The 27,182-nt window shown below is 34.7% G+C and overlaps 1 protein-coding gene and 1 long non-coding RNA gene across 3 annotated transcripts in view; one reads left to right on the plus strand and one right to left on the minus strand.

Annotated features, from left to right (window-relative positions):
* LOC127729766 (uncharacterized) overlaps positions 1-15,741 on the plus strand; it is a 35,127-nt gene extending 19,386 nt beyond the window's left edge. Inside the window, exon 5 of the long non-coding RNA XR_007994824.1 lies at positions 15,586-15,741. This is a non-coding gene — a long non-coding RNA (uncharacterized LOC127729766). The remainder of the gene's footprint in view (positions 1-15,585) is intronic.
* A 251-nt stretch (positions 15,742-15,992) lies between these two features.
* The window catches only part of LOC127729759 (3-oxoacyl-[acyl-carrier-protein] reductase FabG-like), a 35,289-nt gene continuing 24,099 nt past the window's right edge, over positions 15,993-27,182 (minus strand). For both annotated transcript variants that reach the window (XM_052237633.1, XM_052237634.1), the window contains exons 3-9: positions 26,422-26,514; positions 25,880-26,018; positions 25,128-25,168; positions 20,092-20,161; positions 18,520-18,556; positions 17,905-17,968; positions 15,993-16,292 (exon numbers count right to left, since the gene is read on the minus strand). In XM_052237633.1, the coding sequence (XP_052093593.1) occupies positions 16,134-16,292; positions 17,905-17,968; positions 18,520-18,556; positions 20,092-20,161; positions 25,128-25,168; positions 25,880-26,018; positions 26,422-26,514 (603 nt within the window). In that variant the 3' untranslated portion in view covers positions 15,993-16,133. The remainder of the gene's footprint in view (positions 16,293-17,904; positions 17,969-18,519; positions 18,557-20,091; positions 20,162-25,127; positions 25,169-25,879; positions 26,019-26,421; positions 26,515-27,182) is intronic.

Genomic DNA, 27,182 nt, shown 5'->3' on the forward strand with positions numbered 1-27,182 from the left:
CTAAGTGTTGTTACTTTGAAGCCGATCCATCATCCAAGATGGCCACCAGCGGGGGACTTAGTTTAACAAAGGACTCTATGGGAAATACATACAAATGTGTTCTTTTAGAGAACCACTGAATGGAATGAAACCAAATATTGCATGAATGCTCCTTATGAGGTTCTGACCAAGTGTTGTTACTTTGAAGCCGATCCATCATCCAAGATGGACGCTAGCGGGGGACTTAGTTTTACATAGGACCCTATGGGAAATACATACAAACGTCTTCTTTTAGAGAACCACTGAATGGAATGAAACAAAACACGGCATGAATGTTCCTTATGAGGTGCTTACCAAATGTTGTTACTTTGAAGCTGATTCATCATCCAAGATGGCCGCCAGCCGGGGACTTAGTTTAACATAGGACCCTAAGGGAAATACATACAAATGTCTTCTTTTAGAGAACCACTGAATGGAATGAAACCAAACATGGCATGAATGTTCCTTCTGAGGTGCTGACAAAGTGTTGTTACTTTGAAGCCAATCCATATTCGAAGATGGCCGCCAGCAGGGGACTTAGTTTAACATAGGACCCTATGGGAAATACATACAAATGTCTTCTTTTAGAGAACCACTAAATGGAATAAAACAAAAGATGGCATGAATGTTCCTTATGGGGTGCTGACCAAGTGTTGTTACTTTGAAGCCGATCCATCATTCAAGATGGCCGCCAGCGGGGGACTTAGTTTAACAAAGGACCCTATGGGAAATACATACAAATGCCTTCTTTTAGAGAACCACTGAATGGAATAAAACCAAATATTGCATGAATGCTCATTATGAGGTTCTGACCAAGTGTTGTTACTTTGAAGCCGATCCATCATCCAAGATGGCCGCCAGCGGATGACTTAGTTTAACATAGGACCCTATGGGAAATACATACAAACGTCTTCTTTTAGAGAACCACTGAATGGAATGAAACAAAACATGGCATAAATGTTCCTGATGAGGTGCTTACCAAGTGTTGTTACTTTGAAGCCAATTCATCATCCAAGATGGCCGCCAACGGATGACTTAGTTTAACATAGGACCCTTTGGGAAATACATACAAATGTCTTCTTTTAGAGAACCACAGAATGGAATGAAACCAAACATGGCATGAATGTTCCTTCTGAGGTGCTGACAAAGTGTTGTTACTTTGAAGCCAATCCATATTCGAAGATGGCCGCCAGCAGGGGACTTAGTTTAACATAGGACCCTATGGGAAATACATACAAATGTCTTCTTTTAGAGAACCACTAAATGGAATAAAACAAAAGATGGCATGAATGTTCCTTATGGGGTGCTGACCAAGTGTTGTTACTTTGAAGCCGATCCATCATCCAAGATGGCCGCCAGCGGGGGACTTAGTTTAACAAAGGACCCTATGGGAAATACATACAAATGTCTTCTTTTAGAGAACCACTGAATGGAATGAAACCAAATATTGCATGAATGCTCCGTATGAGGTTCTGACCAAGTGTTGTTACTTTGAAGCCGATCCATCATCCAAGATGGCCGCCAGCGGGGGACTTAGTTTTACATAGGACCCTATGGGAAATACATACAAATGTCTTCTTTTAGAGAACCACTGAATGGAATGAAACAAAACATGGCATGAATGTTCCTTATGAGGTGCTTACCAAGTGTTGTTACTTTGAAGCCGATTCATCATCCAAGATGGCCGCCAGCGGGAGACTTAGTTTAACATAGGACCCTATGGGAAATACATACAAATGTCTTCTTTTAGAGAACCACAGAATGGAATGAAACCAAACATGGCATGAATGTTCCTTATGAGGTGCTAACAAAGTGTTGTTACTTTGAAGCTGATCCATATTCGAAGATGGCCGCCAGCAGAGGACTTAGTTTAACATAGGACCTTATGGGAAATACATACAAATGTCTTCTTTTAAAAAACCACTAAATGGAATGAAACAAAAGATGGTATGAATGTTCCTTACAGGGTGCAGACCAAGTGTTGTTTCTTTGAAGCCGATCCATCATCCAAGATGGCCGCCAGCGTGGGACTTAGTTTAACAAAGGACCCTATGGGAAATACATACAAATGTCTTCTTTTAGAGAACCACTGAATGGAATAAAACCAAATATTGCATGAATGCTCCTTATGAGGTTCTGACCAAGTGTTGTTACTTTGAAGCCGATCCATCATCCAAGATGGCCGCCAGCGGGGGACTTAGTTTTACATAGGACCCTATGGGAAATACATACAAACGTCTTCTTTTAGAGAACCACTGAATGGAATGAAACAAAACATGGCATGAATGCTCCGTATGAGGTGCTGACAAAGTGTTGTTACTTTGAAGCCGATCCATCATCCAAGATGGCTGCCAGCGGGTGACTTAGTTTAACATAGGACCCTATAGGAAATACATACAAATGTCGTCTTTTAGAGAAACCCTTCATGGAATGAAACCAAATATTGCATGAATGCTCCTTATGAGGTTCTGACTAAGTGTTGTTACTTTGAAGCCGATCCATCATCCAAGATGGCCGTCAGCGGGGGACTTAGTTTTACATAGGACCCTAGGGGAAATACATACAAATGTCTTCTTTTAGAGAACCACTGAATGGAATGAAACCAAACATGGCATGAATGTTCCTTATGAAGTGCTTACCAAGTGTTGTTACTTTGAAGCCGATTTATTATCCAAGATGGCCGCCAGCGGGGGACTTAGTTTAACATAGGACCCTATAGGAAATACATACAAATGTCTTCTTTTAGAGAACCACTGAATGGAATGAAATGAAATATGGCATGAATGCTCCTTATGAGGTGGTGACCAAGTGTTGCTACTTTGAAGCCGATTCATCATCCAAGATGGCCGCCAGCAGGGGGACTAAGTTTAACATAGGACCTATGGGAAATACATACAAATGTCTACTTTTAGAGAACCACTGAATGAAATGAAACCAAATATGGCATGAATGCTCCTTATGAGGTGTTGACCAAGTGTTGTTACTTTAAAGCCGATCAATCATCCAAGATGGCCGCCAGCGGGGGACTTAGTTTAACATAGGTCCCTATCTGAAACACATACAAATGTATTCTTTTAGAGAACCACTGAATGGAATGAAATCAAACATGGCCTGAATGTTCCTTTTGAGGTTCTTACCAAGTGTTGTTACTTTGAAGCCGATCCATCATCCAAGATGGCCGCCAGCGGGAGACTTAGTTTAACATAGGACCCTATGGGAAATACATACAAATGTCTTCTTTTAGAGAACCAGTGAATGGAATGAAACCAAACATGGCATGAATGAGATGCTGACCAAGAGTTGTTACTTTACAAACGGTCCATCATCAAAGATGGCTGCCAGCAGGGGACTTAGTTTAACATAGGACCCTATGGGAAATACATACAAATGTCTTCTTTTAGAGAACAACTGAATGGAATGAAACAAAACATGGCATGAATGTTCCTTATGAGGTGCTGACCAAGTGTTGTTACTTTGCAGTCGGTCCATCATCCAAGATGGCCGCCAGCGGATGACTTAGTTTAACATAGGACCCTATGGGAAATTCATACAAATGTCTTCTTTAAGAGTACCACTGAATGGAAGGAAACCAAACATGGCATGAATGTTCCTTATGAGGTGCTGACCAAGTGTTGCTTCTTTGTTGCTAATTTACTGTTCAAGATGGCACCCAGGATATTTTATTAAATAACGGGACCAATATTAAACCAAATTTGGCCTCAATCATTATTTGGGTATCTTTTATGATTTTTATCTATCTTTACATTATATCTAAAACCAAAGTAGAGTCAGGTGTGCGACACAGGCTCTTGAGAGCCTCTAGTTTTGGCTTGCTGTCCCCTGCGTAACTGTTGCGGGGGACATGGAAATACCGGGCGTCCGTCCGTTTGTACGTCCGTCCGTCCAGTCTTGTTAGTGCTGTCACATGTACAATTCTTGCCAGATTTTTATGAATCTTATATCATAGGTCTTTATCAGCAATGTCTTGGACAAGTTCGAAAATCAGTGCTGATCATTATTTTTAAAAGAGTTATGTCCCTTGGAAACATTAATTTTATGGAAAATTGCATCGTTAGCGCTCTCATTTGTACAATTCTTGCCAGAATTTCATGAAACCTAAATCATATGCTTATATTAGCAATGTCTTGGACGAATTTGAAAATCAGTGCCAATCAATAATTTTCAAAAGAGTTATGCACCTTCGAAATATTAATTATACAGAAAATTGTCTTATGAGTGCTCTAATGTGTACAATTCTTGCCAGATTTTTATGAAATTTATATTATAGGTTTATATCATCAATGTACTTGAAGAGTTCAAAAATCAGTGCCGATCAATTATTTTTAAAAGAGATATGCCCCTTGAAAATATTGATTTATATGGAAAATTGCAATGTTATCGCTTTCATGTGTTCAATTCTTGCCAGAATTTTATAAAACTTATATTACTTATATCATAGGTTTATATCAGCAATGTCTTTGACACTTTCGAAAATAAGTTCTGATCAAATATTTTTAACGAGTTATATAAATTGTAATGGAAATCACATTGCATTTGCTCTGAAGCCTACATTTCTCTTAAGAAATTAATAAAAAAAGTTTTAAAGAACAAAACAAAAGTGCTTTTTTAGTTATTGTCCTTGTACCTTGGATAGATAAAATATGTGCAAAGCGGGGGACATTGGAACTCTGTTCTTTAATTAAGTCTCCCAAACGAAGTTTGGGAAGACTTATTGTTTTTGCTCAGTTCTTATTATTATTATTATTCTTCTTCTTCTATCTTCTTCTTCTTCTTCTTCTTCTTCTTCTTCTTCTTCTTTAATTAAGTCTCCCAAACGAAGTTTGGGAAGACTTATTGTTTTTGCTCAGTTCTTCTTCTTCTTCTTCTTCTTCTTCTTCTTCTTCTTCTTCTTCTTCTTCTTCTTCTTCTTCTTCTTCTTCTTCTTCTTCTTCTTCTTCTTCTTTTAAATTTGAACTTGTCCGCACCCGTTCTCCAAAACCGCTTGTCAGATTAACTTAGGGTTTCACAATATGTTAGACTAACATGTCTAGTGGTGCAATCAGGGTTTTGTTTGTGCAATCGGGTTTATAAAGGGGTACTTTGAGGGGCAAAAAGAAAAGAGGGTTTTACTATAGAACCCTATGGGATTTTATTTTTTTAAATTTTCAAATGATTATAAATTGAAAACCGTTTGTGATAGACACAATCTTTTTAATTGAAAATGTTCTAAATGATAAAGCCCATTAAATGATATACAGGGTTAGCCCCCAGGGGTCACCCCCACCCCTAAACCATATATATTCTGGTTTGTCATGCGAAGATGGTTTGAATGATATACAGGGTTAGTCCCCAGGGGTCATCCCGACCCCCTGCCATTTGAGAAAGTTTCTAATATCTTGTAAATGGTCGAGATCCCCACCCCTAAACCATATATATTCTGGTTTGTCATGATAAAGCACATCAAATGAAATACATGGTTAGTCCCCAGGGGTCACCCCCACCCCCTGCCATTTAAGAAAGTTCTAATATCTTGTAAGTGGTCAAGATCACCACCCCTAAACCATATATATTCTGGTCTGTCATGCTAAGATGGTTTAAATGATATACAGGGTTAGTCCCCAGGGGTCATCCCGACCCCCTGCCATTTGAGAAAGTTCTAATATATTGTAAATGGTCGAGATCCCCACCCCTAAACCATATATATTCTGGTTTGTCATGATAAAGCACATCAAATGTTATACAGGGTTAGTCCCCAGGGGTCACCCCTGCCATTTAAGAAAGTTCTAATATCTTGTAAGTGGTCAAGATCCCCACCCCTAAACCATATATATTCTGGTTTGTCATGCTAAGATGGTTTGAATGATATACAGGGTTAGTCCCCAGGGGTCATCCCGACCCCCTGCCATTTGAGAAAGTTTCTAATATCTTGTAAATGGTCGAGATCCCCACCCCTAAACCATATATATTCTGGTTTGTCATGATAAAGCACATCAAATGAAATACAGGGTAAGTCCCTAGGGGTCACCCCACCCCCTGCCATTTAAGAAAGTTCTAATATCTTCTAAGTGGTCAAGATCACCACCCCTAAACCATATATATTCTGGTTTGTCATGCTAAGATGGTTTGAATGATATACAGGGTTAGTCCCCAGGGGTCATCCCCACCCCTGCCATTTGAGAAAGTTCTAATATCTTGTAAATGGTCGAGATCCCCACCCCTAAACCATATATATTCTGGTTTGTCATGATATAACACATCAAATGAAATACAGGGTTAGTCCCAAGGGGTCACCCCCACCCCCTGCCATTTAAGAAAGTTCTAATATCTTGTAAGTGGTCAAGATCACCACCCCTAAACCATATATACTCTGGTCTGTCATGCTTAGATGGTTTGAATGATATACAGGGTTAGTCCCCAGGGGTCATCCCAACCCCCTGCCATTTGAGAAAGTTCTAATATCTTGTAAATGGTCGAGATCCCCACCCCTAAACCATATATATTCTGGTTTGTCATGATAAAGCACATCAAATGAAATACAGGGTTAGTCCCCAGGGGTCATCCCCACCCCCTGCCATTTAAGAAAGTTCTAATATCTTGTAAGTGGTCAAGATCCCCACCCCTAAACCATATATATTCTGGTTTGTCATGCGAAGATGGTTTGAATGATATCCAGGGTTTGTCCCCAGGGGTCATCCCGACCCCCTGCCATTTGAGAAAGTTTCTAATATCTTGTAAATGGTCGAGATCCCCACCCCTAAACCATATATATTCTGGTTTGTCATGATAAAGCACATCAAATGAAATACAGGGTTAGTCCCCAGGGGTCACCCCCACCCCTAAACCATATATATTCTGGTCTGTCATGCTAAGATGGTTTGAATGATATACAGGGTTAGTCCCCAGGGGTCATCCCGACCCCCTGCCATTTGAGAAAGTTCTAATATCTTGTAAATGGTCGAGATCCCCACCCCTAAACCATATATATTCTGGTTTGTCATGATAAAGCACATCAAATGAAATACAGGGTAAGTCCCCAGGGGTCACCCCACCCCCTGCCATTTAAGAAAGTTCTAATATCTTCTAAGTGGTCAAGATCCCCACCCCTAAACCATATATATTCTGGTTTGTCATGCTAAGATGGTTTGAATGATATACAGGGTTAGTCCCCAGGGGTCATCCCCACCCCTGCCATTTGAGAAAGTTTCTAATATCTTGTAAATGGTCGAGATCCCCACCCCTAAACCATATATATTCTGGTTTGTCATGATATAACACATCAAATGAAATACAGGGTTAGTCCCAAGGGGTCACCCCCACCCCCTGCCATTTAAGAAAGTTCTAATATCTTGTAAGTGGTCAAGATCACCACCCCTAAACCATATATACTCTGGTCTGTCATGCTAAGATGGTTTGAATGATATACAGGGTTAGTCCCCAGGGGTCATCCCGACCCCCTGCCATTTGAGAAAGTTCTAATATCTTGTAAATGGTCGAGATCCCCACCCCTAAACCATATATATTCTGGTTTGTCATGATAAAGCACATCAAATGAAATACAGGGTTAGTCCCCAGGGGTCATCCCCACCCCCTGCCATTTAAGAAAGTTCTAATATCTTGTAAGTGGTCAAGATCCCCACCCCTAAACCATATATATTCTGGTTTGTCATGCGAAGATGGTTTGAATGATATACAGGGTTAGTCCCCAGGGGTCATCCGGACCCCCTGCCATTTGAGAAAGTTTCTAATATCTTGTAAATGGTCGAGATCCCCACCCCTAAACCATATATATTCTGGTTTGTCATGATAAAGCACATCAAATGAAATACAGGGTTAGTCCCCAGGGGTCACCCCCACCCCCTGCCATTTAAGAAAGTTCTAATATCTTGTAAGTGGTCAAGATCACCACCCCTAAACCATATATATTCTGGTCTGTCATGCTAAGATGGTTTGAATGATATACAGGGTTAGTCCCCAGGGGTCATCCCGACCCCCTGCCATTTGAGAAAGTTCTAATATCTTGTAAATGGTCGAGATCCCCACCCCTAAACCATATATATTCTGGTTTGTCATGATAAAGCACATCAAATGTTATACAGGGTTAGTCCCCAGGGGTCATCCCCACCCCCTGCCATTTAAGAAAGTTCTAATATCTTGTAAGTGGTCAAGATCCCCACCCCTAAACCATATATATTCTGGTTTGTCATGCTAAGATGGTTTGAATGATATACAGGGTTAGTCCCCAGGGGTCATCCCGACCCCCTGCCATTTGAGAAAGTTCTATTATCTTGTAAATGGTTGAGATCCCCACCCCTAAACCATATATATTCCTATTTGTCATGTCTCGAACATTTGAATGACGTATACGGTCAGTCCCCAGGGGTTCCCCCATCCCCCAATGTTCTAATATCTTGTAAATGGTTGAGATCCCCACCCCTAAACCATATATATTCCTGTTCGTCATGTAATGAACATTTAATTGACGTATAGGGCCAGTCCCCAGGGGTTCCTCCCCACCCCCAATGTTCTAGTATCTTGTAAATGGTCGAGATCCCCACCCCTAAACCATATATATTCTGGTTTGTCATGCCAAGATGATTTGAATGATATACAAGGTTAGTCCCCAGGCATCACTAATGCATATAACTTTACTGGACCAAACCAATTTTCACTGGACGTTGCCCAATGTCAGGCGACCCTGGGAATTACGAATTATGGGAGCTTCGTTTGGGAGACTTCGTAACAGCATCCTGTTACAATCATTTCTTGTTTTTTTAAGGCTTATCTAAGTGTTTAATGCTCAGTGACTCCTCGTAACCCAAAATGAATTGAGTTGGTTAGCCATATTATATTCAATAATGCTTGTGGGTTGGAGCTGCCAAGACTATTTTTCTCAAATAAAAGATTTATCTCATCATCAGTCAATGGATCAGCACGCTTTGGTGTGTTTCCTTTTCCTTCCTTTTTTAAGCCGTTTTTTTGGCTTTTAATGCGTTCCTGGTTATATTGAATGTTGTATCATATTGTCCTCTGTTATAATTGTATGTCCATATTTGTGATATTTCAAAGTTCTATCAATGCTTCCAACCATTCCTCCCAGTGAAGATGGCTCGTATTCATTTCATTACCATCCTTTTTTCTGACCGTTAACAAGAAATTTGCCAGTACAACATCTAATTCTGAGGTTGGAATTTGGTGAAGTTGTCTGTTTTCATTAATCAAATGTAGGAAACCTGAAACCAGACCCATGTCACAGGCAGTTTTTTTCACGGTGTTTTTATTTTGTTGGCCATCTATTAAATTCCTGACATCACTTTCATCCATTTTAAGAAAAGACTGATTAAAGTGTGGGTTACTAGCTTGGGGATTTGATATTTGGTCACTGATTATCTGAGTTTCTGTGTTTTGTAAATTTTGTGTTTTATTGTTTGATGCCAAAGTTACAGCTATATTTCCTGTTGTGAGTGGGTTACACTAAAGACCTGAAAGTGGACCTGAAAAGACCTGAATAGACCTGAAGATATACGACTCAAATTATTCAAATTGCAATAACTTTTTTATTATTCAATGGAATTTCCTCAAGTTAGAATTTTATTAAATGTTAATATCCATATTTTATTAAAAATTATTTTTTTTAAATTAAAAACAATGTTTTGATGCCAAAAGTTGGACCTGAACGGGGAAATGAAAAGACCTGAACGGACCTGAAAATCTATGGTCCGACTTATTCTAACTTCAATAACGTTTTTAATATTCGATTGATATCGTTCAACTTTAGATTTTGTGAAACTAAAAGTTCAATTTAATGATAATATTAAAAAAAAATATACGAAAAATATCGTTGGGGTGTCAAAACTCGGACCTGAATGGAAAATTAAAAATCTGAATGAGCCTAAAATTCCGCTAATATTACATAGTACTTCAGTGGTTGTACTATGTAGCTCATTGTTGAAGGTCTTATGGTGACCTATAGTTGTTAACTTCTATGTCATTTGGTTGCTTGTGAGAGTAGTCTCATTGGCAATCATACCACATATTTTATATTCATCAGTATTGTATGTTTGTGACAAAACTCGGACGTGCTGAATGAAACATGAAAAGTCCTGAATGAACCTGGATATATATAGTTAATTCAACATAGCTTATAAAACATTTGCATTTTCATTCAAGAAGAGTCAAAAGTAACTTGTGATAAAAAAAATTAATTTTAATATGCATAAAATGAGCTTGCATTATCGTTGTTATCAGTTACACATTATTACATAATTATACACAATTAAAACACATTATACATTACAATGAAAACACTAATTGAAACAAATGATAATACAAATCTAAAAAGTTTAATCCTTTAATTTCATCAAGATTCCTCGTAAAAATACTTTAAAAAAAGACTTTTGTTCATAAAAAAAACTTAGTGAGTCAACATACTGTAAAAGTGTTAATATTGAATAAAAAAAATCTGGCGTTAGAAAAATGTGTTTACATACTGTAAAATTTTCAATATCCTAATATATAATATATATAATTAAGAAAATATATTTACATAACAAAATACTGTAAAAAAATATATATATAATTATATACAGTACACAATACTATAAAACATTAAAATGCGATATTATTCACAGTCTACTTTAATCACATATATATGTACTCTTGCTCTAATTTAAAAATATGTATATACATGTAGTTAAATACACTATCTATGTTCATCACAAAACCAATCACTACTAACTCCTGCACAAGTTTGATGGGTTCATTTGCTAAACGTAACTCTTCCTTGTGTCTTTCGGACTTGTGTCTGAAAAGCGTCTCTGTCTTGTGTCTGCAAAGCGTCTCGGTATGGTGTTAGTCTGGTGTGTTCAGCTAGTAAAGGTAATGGCAATGCAAGAGACATTCTGATATAATAACGTTGGTAACTAAGTTGTAAGCACTTTGTTGAATATATTTTTATTCTGACTAAAAACTATTCAAAATTGACTATTTATAAAAAGTTAGAGCGTTGATCTGAATTCGCTAATTATTTGATATATGCTTATATATTTTATTTGTAAAATTTATAGTTAAATTTGTGACCGAGCAATATTTAGTTCGTGTAACAAGATTCAGTGATAATCCAATTAAAAGATTAAAATGAAATGTTTATTTAGACTTGTGATCCATTTATCACCTAATATCAATAAAAGGTGTGAATTACAACCGGCACACGTTCATGTAATTAAAACATTCCAATCGACGAACACGCGCGCGTCTTTAAATTACATATGGTTTATTGGCAAACAATACTATTATTTTCAATGTATAATTAGAATATAGCAAAGTACTCTCGACCAATGAAATTGTAGGATTGGATGCCTCTTAATTGTGAAGAATGAATGTAAATCATGTTCTTAGTAAGGGATTATCCTATTATTTGGGTCTATTTACAGTTCAAAACAAAGAGTTTCTATAAATGAGTTACAACTGCCCCGAAGCACATTTATCAGATTGAAAGGATTTATCACACAGTGATTGAAACTGACTAAAAGTTGAGTTGTGAAACAAACAAAAATCTCAAAATAATTTGAAGTTTACTGGTGCAGTAAAATTGGTACCGTGAATGTTATTATGAAAATATTAATAATTTCAAATTACTATAAAATTAAACAATACCAAAGAAATGCAAAAAAAAAAGATAAAAATCTTTCAGATAAAAAATAACCTAAATCTTTAGCTTTCCAAAACTTTGATTACTTGATCAGCGGTTGGGGAGAATAGTTATTTCCAATACATGTATTCCGATAAAACAAAAACAGGAATTTAATTTTGAACATATTAAAAACTTTATTTTTGAACTTTTCCCTGACATAATGAAACAGTATTTGATGTAAAAAGCCGGACCAAATTATTGGCTGTGAAATAAAATTTAGTTGTAACTCAAATGTATTAATTGATTTAAACTGTAAATAAAAAAAAGGATAATTCCTCACTAAAATATTACATGATTTACATTCATACTCACAATCAGGAAACATACAATTCCTACCTTTTCTTTCTACTGTTGTGTCACCTAATATCTATAACGCATTTAAAAAAAAAAATTTCCCATATGATAAGAAAGTCCTTACATCACTAAAACTAATCAATAAATGACATGCCGAAAAGGAAGTCATGCATCAGTTATAAACATTGCACTGACAATGAAACTAATTCTTGAATAGATCATTTGAGCCTTGAGCACTTTACAATATTCTAAGTTTGTAAGAGAATGATAATCCCTTACTTCATGATAAGTACTCGCTAACGCTCGTACTTATTCATGAAGAAAGGGATTATCATTCTCTTACATATACATAAAACAGTTTAAGACATGTTTATATTAATACAGTTTAAGCAAGTTGAATTAGTTTGAATAATTTCAACGGGCAATCTTCTTTTTTTCTCTTAAGGTCCAGGTTTCATCATCAACAAGGTATTTGGTATTCGAATATGTTCCTGTATAAATATAAAGTCATTCGTTCTTTTCAATATAATTTTATTTAAAATAAAAACAAATAGAAAAATAATGTTGTATCAGTTTGAATACATCTACCCGTATGATCAATTCAGGTCTTGTCCTTTCAGGCCTTTTATTTCCCCGACAAGGTCCGATTTTTGTAACTCAACCATTATTTTTTCGATAAAATTTTTTATCATTTCAATGATATATTATACTTTTCCTATAACAAAATTCATATTTCAAGGAGATTGATTGAAAACAGTTAAAGAACTTGAATAAATCTGACCACAGATTTTCAAGTCAATTCAGGTTATTTAATTATCCGTTCAGGTCCGAGTTTTGACACCCCAACGATATTTTTCATATATATTTTTTTAATATTATCATTATATTGAACTTTTAGTTTCATAAAATCTAAGGTTGAAAAATATCCATCGAATATTAAAAACGTTATTGAAGTTAGAATAAGTCCGACCATAGATTTTCAGGTCCGTTCAGGTCTTTTCATTTCCCCGTTCAGGTCCAACTTTTGGCATCAAAAAATTGTTTTTTATTTAAAAAATTTAATTTTTAATGAAATATGGATATTGACATTTAATAAAATTCTAACTTGAGGAAATTCCATTGAATAATAAAAAAGTTATTGCAGTTTGAATAATTTGAGTCGTATATCTTCAGGTCTATTCAGGTCTTTTCAGGTCCACTTTCAGGTCTTTAGTGTAACCCGTTGTGAGTGCAGAAATTTCTGTGTTTACTAAGTGATCTGACAATTATGTGCCATTAAAAGGTTGTATTTTATGGAGCAAAGCCTCAGATAACTCATCATCATATATATCACCCTCAATTTGATTCATATTGTCCAAATCGGACCATAGACCCTCGAGGCGAAACTTTGGAACCTCGTCCATACACCTTATCGCTATTCCCGGCTGACCCGGCCGCTTGAACTTTTGACGTCAACAACAATCACTTTTCCATTGTGGCGTCAGATATTTTGTATTATGACGTCAAAATTTTACGGGAACCTGTGTGATATCCAGTAATGGCGGACAAATAGCGATAAGGTGTATTTTCCAATGCGAAATTGAAGCAGACGACAATAATGCATTTATGACATATAAAATATAAAATTTAAAGAATGGAAGACAAAATATTTTCATTTTTATTTCATATTGCTCTAAATAAATGCTTGAAAACAAACAGAAGTGAACGTAAATTAATCTATGGTTCTCATAAGGTCAAGCTTTACGTCATTGGAATGCGACTGCAATACACATTACGAGGCCACGAAACTTCACACAACAACAGCAATACACAAAAGTAAAATAGAATATTCACCAAATTAGGGCCCCAGGAGGGCATACAGCATACTAGTAAATAATATCATTCTAAACAATAACATCTGCAATGCAATCTAGACAATAGATGTGTAAAATGTGTAATAAAAAACAAAACAAAGAGAAACACACACAACAAAATAATAACAATTTATTATAATTCAATTAATATTATGTTGACATTAACTCAAGTGCACCAGGTAAGTAAGTGTATTTTGACTATTAAATAGACAGGAGGCTTAAGTAGTTTGTGCGGAGAAATCTGTATATAAAACCCACACATTAAACTATGAGGTATACTGCAAATAACATTGAATAACGGATATTATGAATAATCTGCAGTAAGCACCAAGAGTCGATGCTTAAAGGGAAATCCCTCCTTGTCCTTAATGCAGATGAGTCAAACTCCTAAATTTTTGAAAAAAAAATATTTTAAAAATATAATTTTAAGATTAATATAGATTCTGTGTCTAGCCAGCAACGATCATCAAGGGACGGTGCTACAGAATATAAAAATCTTCTTATGATCAGTGCAGGCTTAACAGAGTATATATTAAAGAGTTAAATTGAAATTATTTATTGCAGATTATGTGTTCCTGTAATAATTAGTATCTTTTGTATATTTATAAAATGCAAATAGTACACTGGGATCTTCATTATTCATTATCCAAATTAATTTGTTGTTAGTATGTAAATATTGGAAGTTTGGACACGATTTTAATATACTTTGCATCAATTCCTCTCTTTAATAAATAGGTGTCACATTTAATTAAAAAAAGAACTTCATCTTCAACCTCACCTGAGGTGCGCCTGAGACAAATTCGGTTTTGTCGTAGAGTACCCTGGTATCTGCCAGATTCAATTTGCAATTTGTGAGCAGATATTCTTAATATAGTAATACATTTCCTTTGCTCAAAAAGTTGCATTATTGACAAATAATTTTCAAAACCAAAACTACACTTGATTGTTACATAAGTTTGTAGTTTACCATCTTTATATATATCTAGCTGTTTTTTCCACAATCCTTTGGTATCCCTTAACAATCTGACCACAGTGTAATTTAAATGTTGAATATTTGCCGGTATATGGTTTTCTATACCCGTCATTTTTTTCCTTTAAAAAATTAATTGATCCATACCAAGCAGGCTTATTTGTTTCAAATAGCTTTCTAGAACAATCATGCAGCCTTTAACAAGGTAAATGAGGAATCAATATTTTCTAAACGATGCCAATATCCTAAAACATGTTTGACTATGTCATAATGCAGTGGAAAACGGCCTAATTCAGACAAAACTACAAAATTTGTACTTTTTCTATGAACACCTAAAATATACTTGCAGAATTTAATATGTAGTTTTTCACAAAATATCCTAGAGTAAATTGTATCCACCGATATGGTTTCTTTTTTAAACGTGCAGTAAAGGGATTAAAATATCCCCAAATGCTTTATTGTATGGTCAAAAACATGAATTGCATTTTTAACAGTAGGATTACAAAATTATTCCGGCAGTGGGCGGAGCTTTTTAAAAAGCAATATCTGTATAGTTTGCAAATACAGGCTAGCGATATCTTTTGGGCTGTTAATGTATGATAAGACACCCAATTGCAGGATAAAGGTAGTTCATCATGTCTTATCAAGGAGCGCTGTGATTGGATGTAAGGCTACAATATATTTTTTTATTTATTTATGAATAATTGCAGTGTGTATATTTACAATATAAATTTTGAAACCCATTTAAATGTTTTCTTTAGAATTATTCGAAAAGACTTCCAAACTTTCATAAATTTTGTGTAAAATGACGTTGGGCATGCATGGATACCATAAACAAGCTCCGTTGGAAAATGGTCATGATACTATTTGACTTCAATTTCTAAAACAGAATAATAAAGTACTAATACCACACATAACTGTTTTGTCCAGGTTTTCATTATAAAAGTGGTATATTTAGAAAATGTTAGTATTGTCGCCTATGGAAGAATGAATACTACCGTTTTCCCTGTAGTGTACGCGTAGTGTACTGAGTATACGGAATGGAAACGAGCGCTGTACGGAGATTGCCACACTGAATTGCATTATGAGTGTACACATGCCTAGTGCTTCTGTCACCGACTTCAACCCAATCAATTCACGGGATCATTGGATGAGAAGACGACAGATGCTAATCTTTATATATTTGTTTTATTATTTAAAAAAAGACTAATAATGTTACTTTGACCATAAGTCTGTTTTCATAAATGTTGTTAAGGAGTAACATTCTATTCAATAAATTGTGAATGCTTTTAATAAATAAAATTAAATGTTATGATGGAATTGCACCATGTAGTCCAGAATCGACAAATAGCAAATGTCCGGTAGTAAATGATGCTTCATCAGATGCCAGAAATCGTATTGCCTTGGCGACGTCTTCCGGTTTGCCCGCACCACCAAGAGGTTGTAGCACTTTCAACCGCTCGAGATACTAAAAAGAAAAATATTTTAAAAGCTAACCAATGAAACTAATCAATTCACTTAACAGTAAGTAAAAACATTAATAAGATTGAAAAAGAAAATGAAACTTTACTTATTTGGTGCGTTCACAGCGGATTTACCTTCACGAGGAACGCTAAAACCCCAAACATGAAAAGCTAAGAATGCTTAATGCTTAAATAGCTATATGACCAAAAGGATATAAGAATAGCTAGCGCCACAAAAGGTCAACTTTATCAGTTTCCTAAATTTGTCAATGGGGGATAAAAGAAAGTTAAACGAAAACTATGTGCGTACCAAATCACTGACTTCTGAGCTGAAGATGCTCTCAAGGACTATCGGACTCAAACTCCGAAAACAGGGGTGACGTTGCTTCGCTAAACCTAAAGTCAACTCAGCCGGTAGCAAGGTGGACGTTACCAGAGTTTCGGACTTTGTACCGGACTAGCAGTCCATTATCTAAGTGATTTTACAAAGGTGCTGACCCGTTTTAAGAGGTGATATTACAGTAATCAAGTAACCATGAAAATACGGATACTGTTTAATTAAAATTTGAAAATAATTTTAATTTTAAGGAATGTATCTCACTCATGCGTAGCTCTGGTTCTATGTCCTTGTTTGGCTTTACTTTTTGTCCCTTTTTGGTTTTATCATCTCTTCAATGTTTACAGTAGGTTAAGGACTTGAACATATTTTGTCTCGAGCGTCCATGAAGAGACATTAAATGTCGAGATGCGCATCTTATGAAGTTAAATATGTACCGTAAATGTTATTTATTTCATCTGAATATTTATAGTTCAATTGCTTTTAAAATGTTGACCAGCAACCAATTGAGTGTTTACTGTGCAAAACTATTAAACAATTTGTTGTTTGGTCGATATTGCTCGTGTATAATAGATGTCCAATGAATCCCCATTATAAACATTCTGTATGTGCCTGTCCCAAGTCAGGAGCCTGTAATTCAACGGTTGTCTTTGTTTCTGTGCCTCATATTTTGTTTTTCGTTCATTTTTTGTACATTAATTAAGCCGTTAGTTTTCTCGTTTGAATTGTTTTACATATGACTTTTCGGGGCCTTTTATAGCTGACTATGCGGTATAGGTTTTGCTCATTGTTGAAGGCCGTACGGTGACCTATTATATTTGTTAATTTCTGTGTCATTTGGTCTCTTGTGGAGAGTTGTCTCATTGGCAATCATACCACATCTTCTTTTTAAAGGTAATTCTACTCGTAATTAGAAAAATCTATCGGGTGTCAGTCATATATATATATAATTATGTATACCTGGTTTACGACGAATTACATTGATCATAGTAAAACAGTTGTTTTAATTTGTAAATGAACTGTTTACATGTCTTTTAATTTTTCGAAATTCTTAGGATTATCTACCAGAGGAAAAGATAACGTGAGCTGTATTTGGAATAATCTTTCGGAATATGGGATCCCCAACGCTCTTCAATTTCGTACTTTATTTGATTTATTTTTGTTCGGGCGTCACTGATTTTTTCATGCACTTGAGTTTTAAGTAGACGAAACGCGCGTCTGGCATACAAAATTATAAGCGGCCTTGTATTTCAGTTGAGTTTTTGTTTTTGTTTACTTACCATTTCTTTCATATCGTTTGTCCATCCAGCATTATCTGCGAATGATGTCATAATAAATCCCGGACTGCAAAAATAAATGATTTATAGAAATTACATAAAAAGGAACCGTTTTGACACAGCTTAATTTCATATTGGCCATACAATAACATTTAATAATCAAGTGTTTTCTTTTAAATTCGAATACTCACGATTTATTAGTACCATGTTATCAAGATGCATGTGCATGCAATAATCGGTAAAATGATTCACATGAAATCACAAAAAAAAATAGTACTACAATAGTCCATGCTATGGTAAAAATGCGTTCGTAAGTATTTGTTTTATGGAACTCTGTGCGACCATTATAAAACGGTGAATGAGGTCGTGAGAGATTCTTTCTTTAATTTTTAACTCTCCCTGGACAATACACCTATTTTTGGTGAGGTTTGAAAAACTGTTGTATAGTATTTGGATGTCGGTTGTTTGAATTTTCGTCTTTTGTCCCCCTTATGACCAGCGGACTGATTTCTGTCTTTCTTGTGGTACATAAAGAATACATAATTGTGCATTTCATACTATGCCATGTTCTATTTTCAAATTGTTAAATAGTCAGATTGATAGAAATATAATACTTACTTGACTGCGTTAACCCGTACTTTCTGGGGAGCCAGTTCTGTAAATACATTTTTACATTAAAGAAGGTTTTCGTTTGAAATGTTTAAGTAATTGGATCATTAAGACAAAGATAATATAAAAAAAGTTATAACGCGCTTTAATATGCCCTTATTATTATAGATGTCAGGGCTTTTGTCGTCATAACTTGTACAATTTATACTCAATGTAAGTATCGAATTTATCAAACCCATTAATACATTTGTAAATGGGGACGCAACATGATTATAATTGAATTATCTCCTGCGCCGTTTACCAAAAAATTATAAATAAAACCCATAGATCTGATTTATAAGTAAAGTATTATAACTAATATCGATAGTCTGGACGTCTTTATTAATAGAGTTAAAGACAACAGCAACATTGCAATATATATGTAAATCATACGTAGCCGATACGTTGGTCATAAAATACAAGTTTTACGCAAGGCAAACCTAGTTGTCTTTCTTCTTACAGATAATTGCTTGAATTAGAACTGTAATGTTTAGGTAACGTATAGCATTACGAACAGGGAGATATCAAGAACTTTCTATTTATAAATGAAATAACACTTTATAATTTTTCTGGATTTGCCTTCATCAGGAACACTCAATGCCAAATATTTGAAAGCCAAGGATGTATAAGTAGCGGAACACGTGAAGAGGTATATGATCAAAAGGGACCTAAACATAATAAACAAATTCATATAAGGTCAACTTTGCCTGAGGAAGTTTGAACCTCAGTTTCACATATGCAATTAAGGGAATCGAATATGATGTAATTCGAGGGATATTACACTGTGTTTATTTGACAACAGGATCTTGCTTTAAAACAAAATTTACAAGTTGTGCTTTTTCATGTTGAATTGTCCAGATAGAGATGCCGAGCACAATCAATTAAAGTGCTGATATGATATGTACATTTAAACATGGTTTCATTTCATTTAGTCTTAAATTTATCAGTTGTTATTGGCTTTGCACTATAGCTGTAACTGCAAGTGCTCTCATATCTGTACTTAGTGTCTTTTTTTGTTGTTGTTGGGATGTATAAATACCCATGCAACGTCCGGTCTGTGTTTCTGTTACTTGTTTTTCTGCTTTATATCAATCTGATGATTAAGTCCTTTTCAACTGATTTTTACAGTTTGTTCATATGTTGTACTGTTACACCACTGTCCCAGGTTAGGGGAGGGTTGGGCGCCCGCTAACATGATTAACCCCGCCACATTCTGTATGTGCCTGTCCCAAGTCAGGAGCCTATTATTCAGTGGTTGCCGTTTGTTGCTGTATATCATATTTGTATTTCGTTCATTGTTTTTTAAATAAATCAGGCCGTTAGTTTTCTCGTTTGAATTGTTTTACATTTGTCATTTCGGGGCCTTTTATAGCTGTCTATGCGGTATGGGTTTTGTTCGTTGTTGAAAGCCATACGGTGACCTATAGTTGTTAACGTCTATATCATTTGGTCTCTGGTGGAGAGTTGTCTCATTGGCAATTATACCACATCTTCTAATCTTTATAAAACCTGCAGTGGGAGAATAAATAATGTAACGCATACCTAAGGCTAACAAACGTGTGAACATATCCAAAGCAGCTTTCGCAATACAATAAGCAGAAAGATCAGGAGCCTGCAAATTAAAAATAAAATAATGCTACTGTCACGTGACACTATTATAAAATGAGAAGTTAGGTATGCGTCAAAGAGACATCAACCGAACACAATAAAACAAAAAAGACATCTAGAGGTTAACATTCAAGTGTTATTTCATAAATATACATTGCCCCTACTTTTTTGTCTAATTGTTTTGAATGATTTTAATAGAGACTTCCACGGGTCTGTCTTCAATACCAAATTATGCTGTACTATATGGACCAAAGCACGGATAATTTAATTTGGCAATAGCACAAAAATAGGTGGTGTTTTTATAAAAAAAACTTGTTTGTGATAGAATGAAAAATATAAGTTTGTGCACTGCCCAAATAAAAGTACATTCTTGTATAGAATTGTAATAGAAAATATAAATATGATGAATAATTGCATCAAGCACGATAATTATATCCCACGAAAAAAAGTTCCTAGGGTATAATGATTGTGTCCCGTCCGTCCGTCGTTGTAGGAGTTATGAGTCTTTGAACTCAGGAATCTGGTAAGATTTCGTTTGCTCAGTAACAGTGTGTGGCGTGGGATATATGAGCCTGCTCACAAAGGTTCTTCAATTAGCATAACGAATTATAAAAAGGTGAAAAATATACAAATAGTGCAGCGACATGCACGTAAGGGTGGCTCTCAACCTTAATGGACCAATTTACCTCCACGTTTAATTTCATCAAGCATGAATGTTTAGAGAAATATCGAAACTGTATGATTCACCTTGTCGTAGATTCCAAACATGGAGCAAAACTCTGGAATTTGAGATGAAAGGTCGATAACTGAGTTTTTAAAATTTTCTTTTAATTTCTAATTTAAGCCCAGAGGCTCGTATAGATGTTTTATGCCAGTCTACTGGTATGCGTTCTACATTGTGTTTATAGCACAAACATAATGAAGTCATGTGTTTTTCGTGTATGTATCATCAGAAGTCCATTACTAGACGAAGTGCAACCCGCTATGTAGTAAGGCAATCACGTTGTCCCCGTACTTCCAACTGTGATTGAAACGGGATTTGAGCGAGATTGCTATTAATAGTAACAAAAATCAATGGCCAATTTTTTTGCTATGCATTCTGAGTAGTAGAGATAATTTATGCAAAACACCCTATAACTTGATTAGCACACTGTTGAAAATAATGTTTGATCGTCGACGTGTTAATGAATAGCACATCCTAGCATATTATATCAGTGTCATGAGTCATTATGATGGTTTTAATATTAAATGATAAATATGTTTGTATAATTTATCAATTTAAAAACTACAATTATAACCGTAGAAAAATTGTCAGACGGATTAAAAAAAGCTCACTTCTTAATACAAATAGACTCAATAAACATTTGGTTTTAGAGTTAATTGTGAAAAAAATTGCCATTAAAAAGTTGGCAAGGAAAATTAGGTCGGAGAATTGTGTATCCATATACAGTTCAAGTAACATTGGTTAGGAATGAGTTTAATAGGAATAAACATTCTATTATATTTATTTTAAGAATATATGTTACGAATTACAAATTTCAAGAAATAAGTTTTTTTAAAAGTTACACGGGAATTCTGCAGATATAACCATTTTAGCAAAATTAACAAATTGTACCCTCAATTTTGAAAAAAAGAGGGGAAATTTAATTGTATAACCTTTCTTCAATTTCGAGTATCATCGATCTTGCGAAACTGAGATCTTGACGGTAATACTACCTCGGATGATGGTGTGGACGAACAAAGGTTATCATTTCAGTCAGATATTGTTACATTTATCCGTTAAAATACATGTAAAAATGCCGTTCACCACACGTGCGTTCGACCAAGGAGGTCATATAACCTCCTTGGTTCGACGTATAAATTTTATAGGTTAAAATTGTAGGACAAGTTGCGATCACGATCTTTGTAAACAAATGAGTAATAAATATATATTCTTTATGTAAGTATATATCTTTATGTAAGTATACTTCATACAGAAATATGACGAAGTCTTACTTCAAAAACCTCTAGTTTAATGTGTTCAAATACTAAATCAAAATCCCTGGAATTGTCCGGTTCGAACAGTAAAACCCTTTCTTACAAGTGTGGGATGTATACATTAATAGCAGCCGCGTCAGGTCGGATTAGGGACTTTAAATCCAGTACCTCGCGTATTCAGGATGAATGTTACGATCTCTGATGTTAAATATAACACTTGCGACAACTCTTTGATGGGATATGCATGATATATTTGCCTCTGAACGTAAAGCTAGCAACACACGATAAATCAAAACTTTAATCCGCATGATCTACAGATGTCTTCAATCTTGTGAGTATGAAACAAAAAAAGGACTATTACACGTTGCAACACTGACTCACGTATACATCTTATGATGGCGAACGTAATGACTGACAGACAGGAGAAGAGTATGTCTCTTAATTCAAAATAGCTAAAAAACAAGAGACTTTTGGAATTCGAAGTCATCTGAAGCATCAAATTGTCGGATATTTTTGACAAATGTATTTCGGTAGAAGCGAAGAAAAAACCCCGTCTTTTGCTTATTCATCAACGTATATAGCTTCCTTGATGCCGTAATTAAGTAACCGAGACATAATTCGTCAACACAACAAAAGAGGCAATTATGACTATATTTTGACAAAAACAACTATATCTTTTAAATAGACGATACATTTTCAGTCCGACACGGCAGATTTTGTTGTTCTCATTTGCCTTTGCGCGATGAAAAATGGTACCAATGTATTCGTTTATAAAATTTTATATCATTTTCTAAATGTTGAATTAAAATGAAGTTAATAACTGGCAATAAGAAACCACCGCACTAAGTCGGCTCACTTCATTTACAACAAACTGATAATTAATCATACATTCAAGGAGACTAATTAACAGCTATCTGTGTGATGATAATATTTGTACCCATGATTCCATAGTTATCAAACGAGATTTGGGAGGACCACCTATGGGGCTTTCCACTGATAATGGGGACATCGTGATCGCCTTACGGCAGATTCCATATAAGAAAGTGAAACAACTCCCGTAAGCACGTTAGGAAAAAATCATAAGCAATGAACTTCTGTTTTTGAATACATGCTTTACTAATAAAGATAAAGACAATTTGACCAAAAAAAAAATTATGAGCATCATCCTTTTTAAATAAACAAAGCCTTAAATATTATGTATCTGACATAAGATTTGACAGACTTTATTGTTTCAGACATAAGGATTTGACAGACTTTATTGTTTCTGACATAAGATTTTACAGACTTTATTTTTTCTGACATAAGATTTGACAGACTTTATTATTTCTGACATAAGATTTGACAGACTTTATTTTTTCTGACATAAGATTTGACAGACTTTATTATTTCTGACATAAGATTTGACAAACAAATTGAGTTTCTGACATAAGATTTTGACAGACTTGATTCTGACATAAGATTTTTCATACATAAGATATTTTGACAGACAATATATATTTGTTTTTTTTTGACTGACATTGGAAATCCAATCCCAGTTGAAAGTCATTTTTAAAACTCCTGGAAAATACTGCAGCCTAACATCTAACAAGATTTCACTACAGGTCAAAGAACTTTAACTGTTAGCACATTCAAATGTTTCAGACATAAGAAAACAAGTTTGACAGATCTTATGTAGGAAACATATAAGTTAAAACTATTGCTTGAATAAAGTTAAATGAAAGAATCAACATGTGTTTTTTCTTATGCACAGCATGACTTACAGTTTTAACTGGCATATATTGGAACCTACAATGATTTTGAAAGTTTTTACAGCGATGTTCTTGACATAAGATTTATTGACAGACACTGAGCTATAAAGCAAGATATTTGAAAGTGAAAAAAAATATATATCACAGATGTTTTTGACTAAAAAAAGTAACAAATTTGGGAACAGGGATGTTTGAATAACCAGACTACACTAGTAAATACCAGTATACAAGTGTCAACATAAAGCATTGCAACACATAAACATTGTGTAAAAAAATGGGAGTTAATTCTGTCAAAATTTTTGCATTTTTTCAACTTGTTTTAATCATTTCTACTTTAAACGGAAACAATCATATCCAAAAATTATTTTTATAATTTCTTCTAACATCATTATTCCTCAAAACATTCACAGATTATCTTTAAAATAACAGTAATTATTATTTTTATTTATTTATTCATTTTGACAGACATTTCAATTTCTTATATGGAATCTGCCTTACTATATAGTACAGCTTGCACACTTCGTCTAGTAATGGACTTCTGGTATCATGTATAATATTATAAAAATATATAATTTTGAAAAAAACTAAACGTGCTAAAGGTATGAGTACCATAATGGAAACACAAGGTATCTTATAATTCCATGAAATAACCGATTGTTACAAAAATCTATGAACGCTGGTGGTCTTTGAATACGTCATGTTTCTGTTACTATGTCATAAATCTCACATGTCTATACGATCGTTCATTGTGTTTCACTTCTCTGTATGTCAAATGCTACATGATACGAGCATGAAATCACATGCCGTTCGTGTTTACATAGCAGGAGATGTCGCTACATGTCGATGCTCATGAACTGTTAACCAAATCATTTTCGAATACCCTTTTTCATAATTTAACAGACCGTTCGAACCGACTCTGCGGCGATTGATTGCGGGAATTTTTTTTTTTTTTTATATATATATTTTTATATTAGAGAAAATCCAAGTTTGACATATTTCCGACTATTTACATTCGCCCAATTTTTCTCTAGCGAAAATTTGTCGGTTTCCAGTAGACTGTAACTATTTCTATAAAATTTTCTCTGCTTCATTTTCATGATAGTGTTGTTACGATAACATGGATTAACCACTTGACCCAATGGCATTATTTTTAATGTGAACATGCCCCTTTTTATTTTTACGTCAATTGTTAGGTGCGAGGTGCTTCAATAGACACTATATACATGTATATATCAATGTACTCACTGCACGTTGTCCTAATGTACTAGAAACATTCACGATGGATCCTAAAAAGTAAAAAAAAAATGATGACAAGTCATAATTTTACATTTACTAATTTTTTAAAAAGAAAACTGGTAAATAACGTATAAAAGTATCAACAAAAATACCGACCTCCAAGGTAAATTCAAAAATGGGGAATTCAATAAATACTGTAAGCCTATATTAACCAACGGAACGAATGCATAACAACTGTCATATATTGGTACAGGCATTTTCCAAAGAAAATGGCGGGTAAATAACGTATGTGACGTTCAGGTGTGTTTTTAGAAATTCGAATCTAGCAATGGTTGTGATACATTATTTGTTTTCAAATGAAACTCTTCATGATAATTTTGTGCCATTTTGCAGTTTCAGAGTTGTGGCTTGTGAAAACCCGACTATAAATTAAATAGTACTAATTGTCTAATGGTGAAATCTTGCAAAAATGGCATACATGAACGTAAACAAATTAAGCAGGAGAAAGTCAACAAAAGTTTGGAATAATTAGCTTTAAAACATACTGCTGTCTCGGTGTAATCTATCCAAAAACATTAAATGTTATTATTGTCTCTTTTTTCTTTTGGCTGGATGCGGCAATTTTGCGTGTTCGCCTTATGAGAACCATATAGACCAAATGGAGGACTATATAATATATAATACACGTAATGTATCAGCCCTCACGTTCAAAATCCGTATAGAGCTTTTTTCGGTTTAGAGAATTTGCTATTTGTACTCACCTTGAGTTTTAATAAGATGTGGAACACAAAGCCTGGACAAATTATAACTCGATTTGAAGTTGGTGTTCATTGTATCGTCTAGAGTAGCTGCTGATGTCGCCATTACATTACCCATGTTTCCTTTTCCTGCATTATTGATCTGATATAAAATGAGTACAGATGACGTCAAGATGATGATTGGTGTCAATATTCTTCAACTGTTTCTTATTGCATCATAGATTGCAGATTTTCGAATAGTTGTCAAATGTTGATGCTCTCAGAGATTTTTAGTATTTGAAGTCGAAAACATTTGATACCGAGCATACATATATTTTTAATTTGTTTTTCCTTAGAATTTTATTTCAATGTCACACTGATATCATTGTTTTAACTTGGTTTTTATTTTATTTAATTTTGTTAGAGTAAGTTATTGAGATCTTGCAGAGAACTGTATGAAAACCTGAATTAAAGCTTTTATAATCTAAAATCTCATTATATTGAATGCTGTTGTAAATATTTATTTGTACTTTTTTGTTTTTGACAGAGATAGACGTGTTACATACCAACACATCGATTCTTCCAAATTTCTTGACGGTCTCATCGACTAATGTCTTCAAATTGTCGTCATTAGTGACATCGCAAGGAATAACCAATATCTAGAAAATTGACATCAATATTAAGACATAACAAGTGTTCAACCCAACATAAACAACAAGTTGCTTTCTTTGAAAAAAAGAAATGCAATCTTGAACCTAAATGCCTGTTTGGTATATAAGATCAGATACTTGTTATATAAAGTTGCATGATTTTATCTCATTTTTTTCATATAAGATGTAGAAAAATTGCCATGGATTCTTAATGAAACTATTGTTCAATGTTGGGCATAATTTTCGTGTTATAGAAATCACTTCTCTCTCTCCTATCCCTTTCTCTTCCGATAGATAACTTTACAATATAGTAAATAGGAGGCAACCACTGTATGTTCCATTCTGATGTGTTGTTTTGGAAAATAAGAGGTAGCTTCCTGGCTAAATAGATATAAGAAGATGTGGTATGAGTGCCAATGAGACAACTCTCCATCCAAGTCACAATTCGGAAAAGTAAAGTCTACATGTAAATGTAAAAAACAATCTTTGTTTTGAAGAAGTTTAATGAAATGAATCATGATTATTTGTTTTTGTAGCCAGTTTGAAAATAGGTCAAAAGATAAGCTATATTCTTATTTGTTCACTCCGAACTAAAACCGTTTTGGAAAACCAATTACACTGGTTTATATGGTTTGGTCATTGGCTACCATATTTAGAATATGGTTCATCTCAATTTA

Source organism: Mytilus californianus, unplaced genomic scaffold (assembly GCF_021869535.1).
Source record: "Mytilus californianus isolate M0D057914Y unplaced genomic scaffold, xbMytCali1.0.p SCAF_2, whole genome shotgun sequence".
Classification (NCBI taxonomy): Eukaryota; Metazoa; Mollusca; class Bivalvia; order Mytilida; family Mytilidae; genus Mytilus; species Mytilus californianus.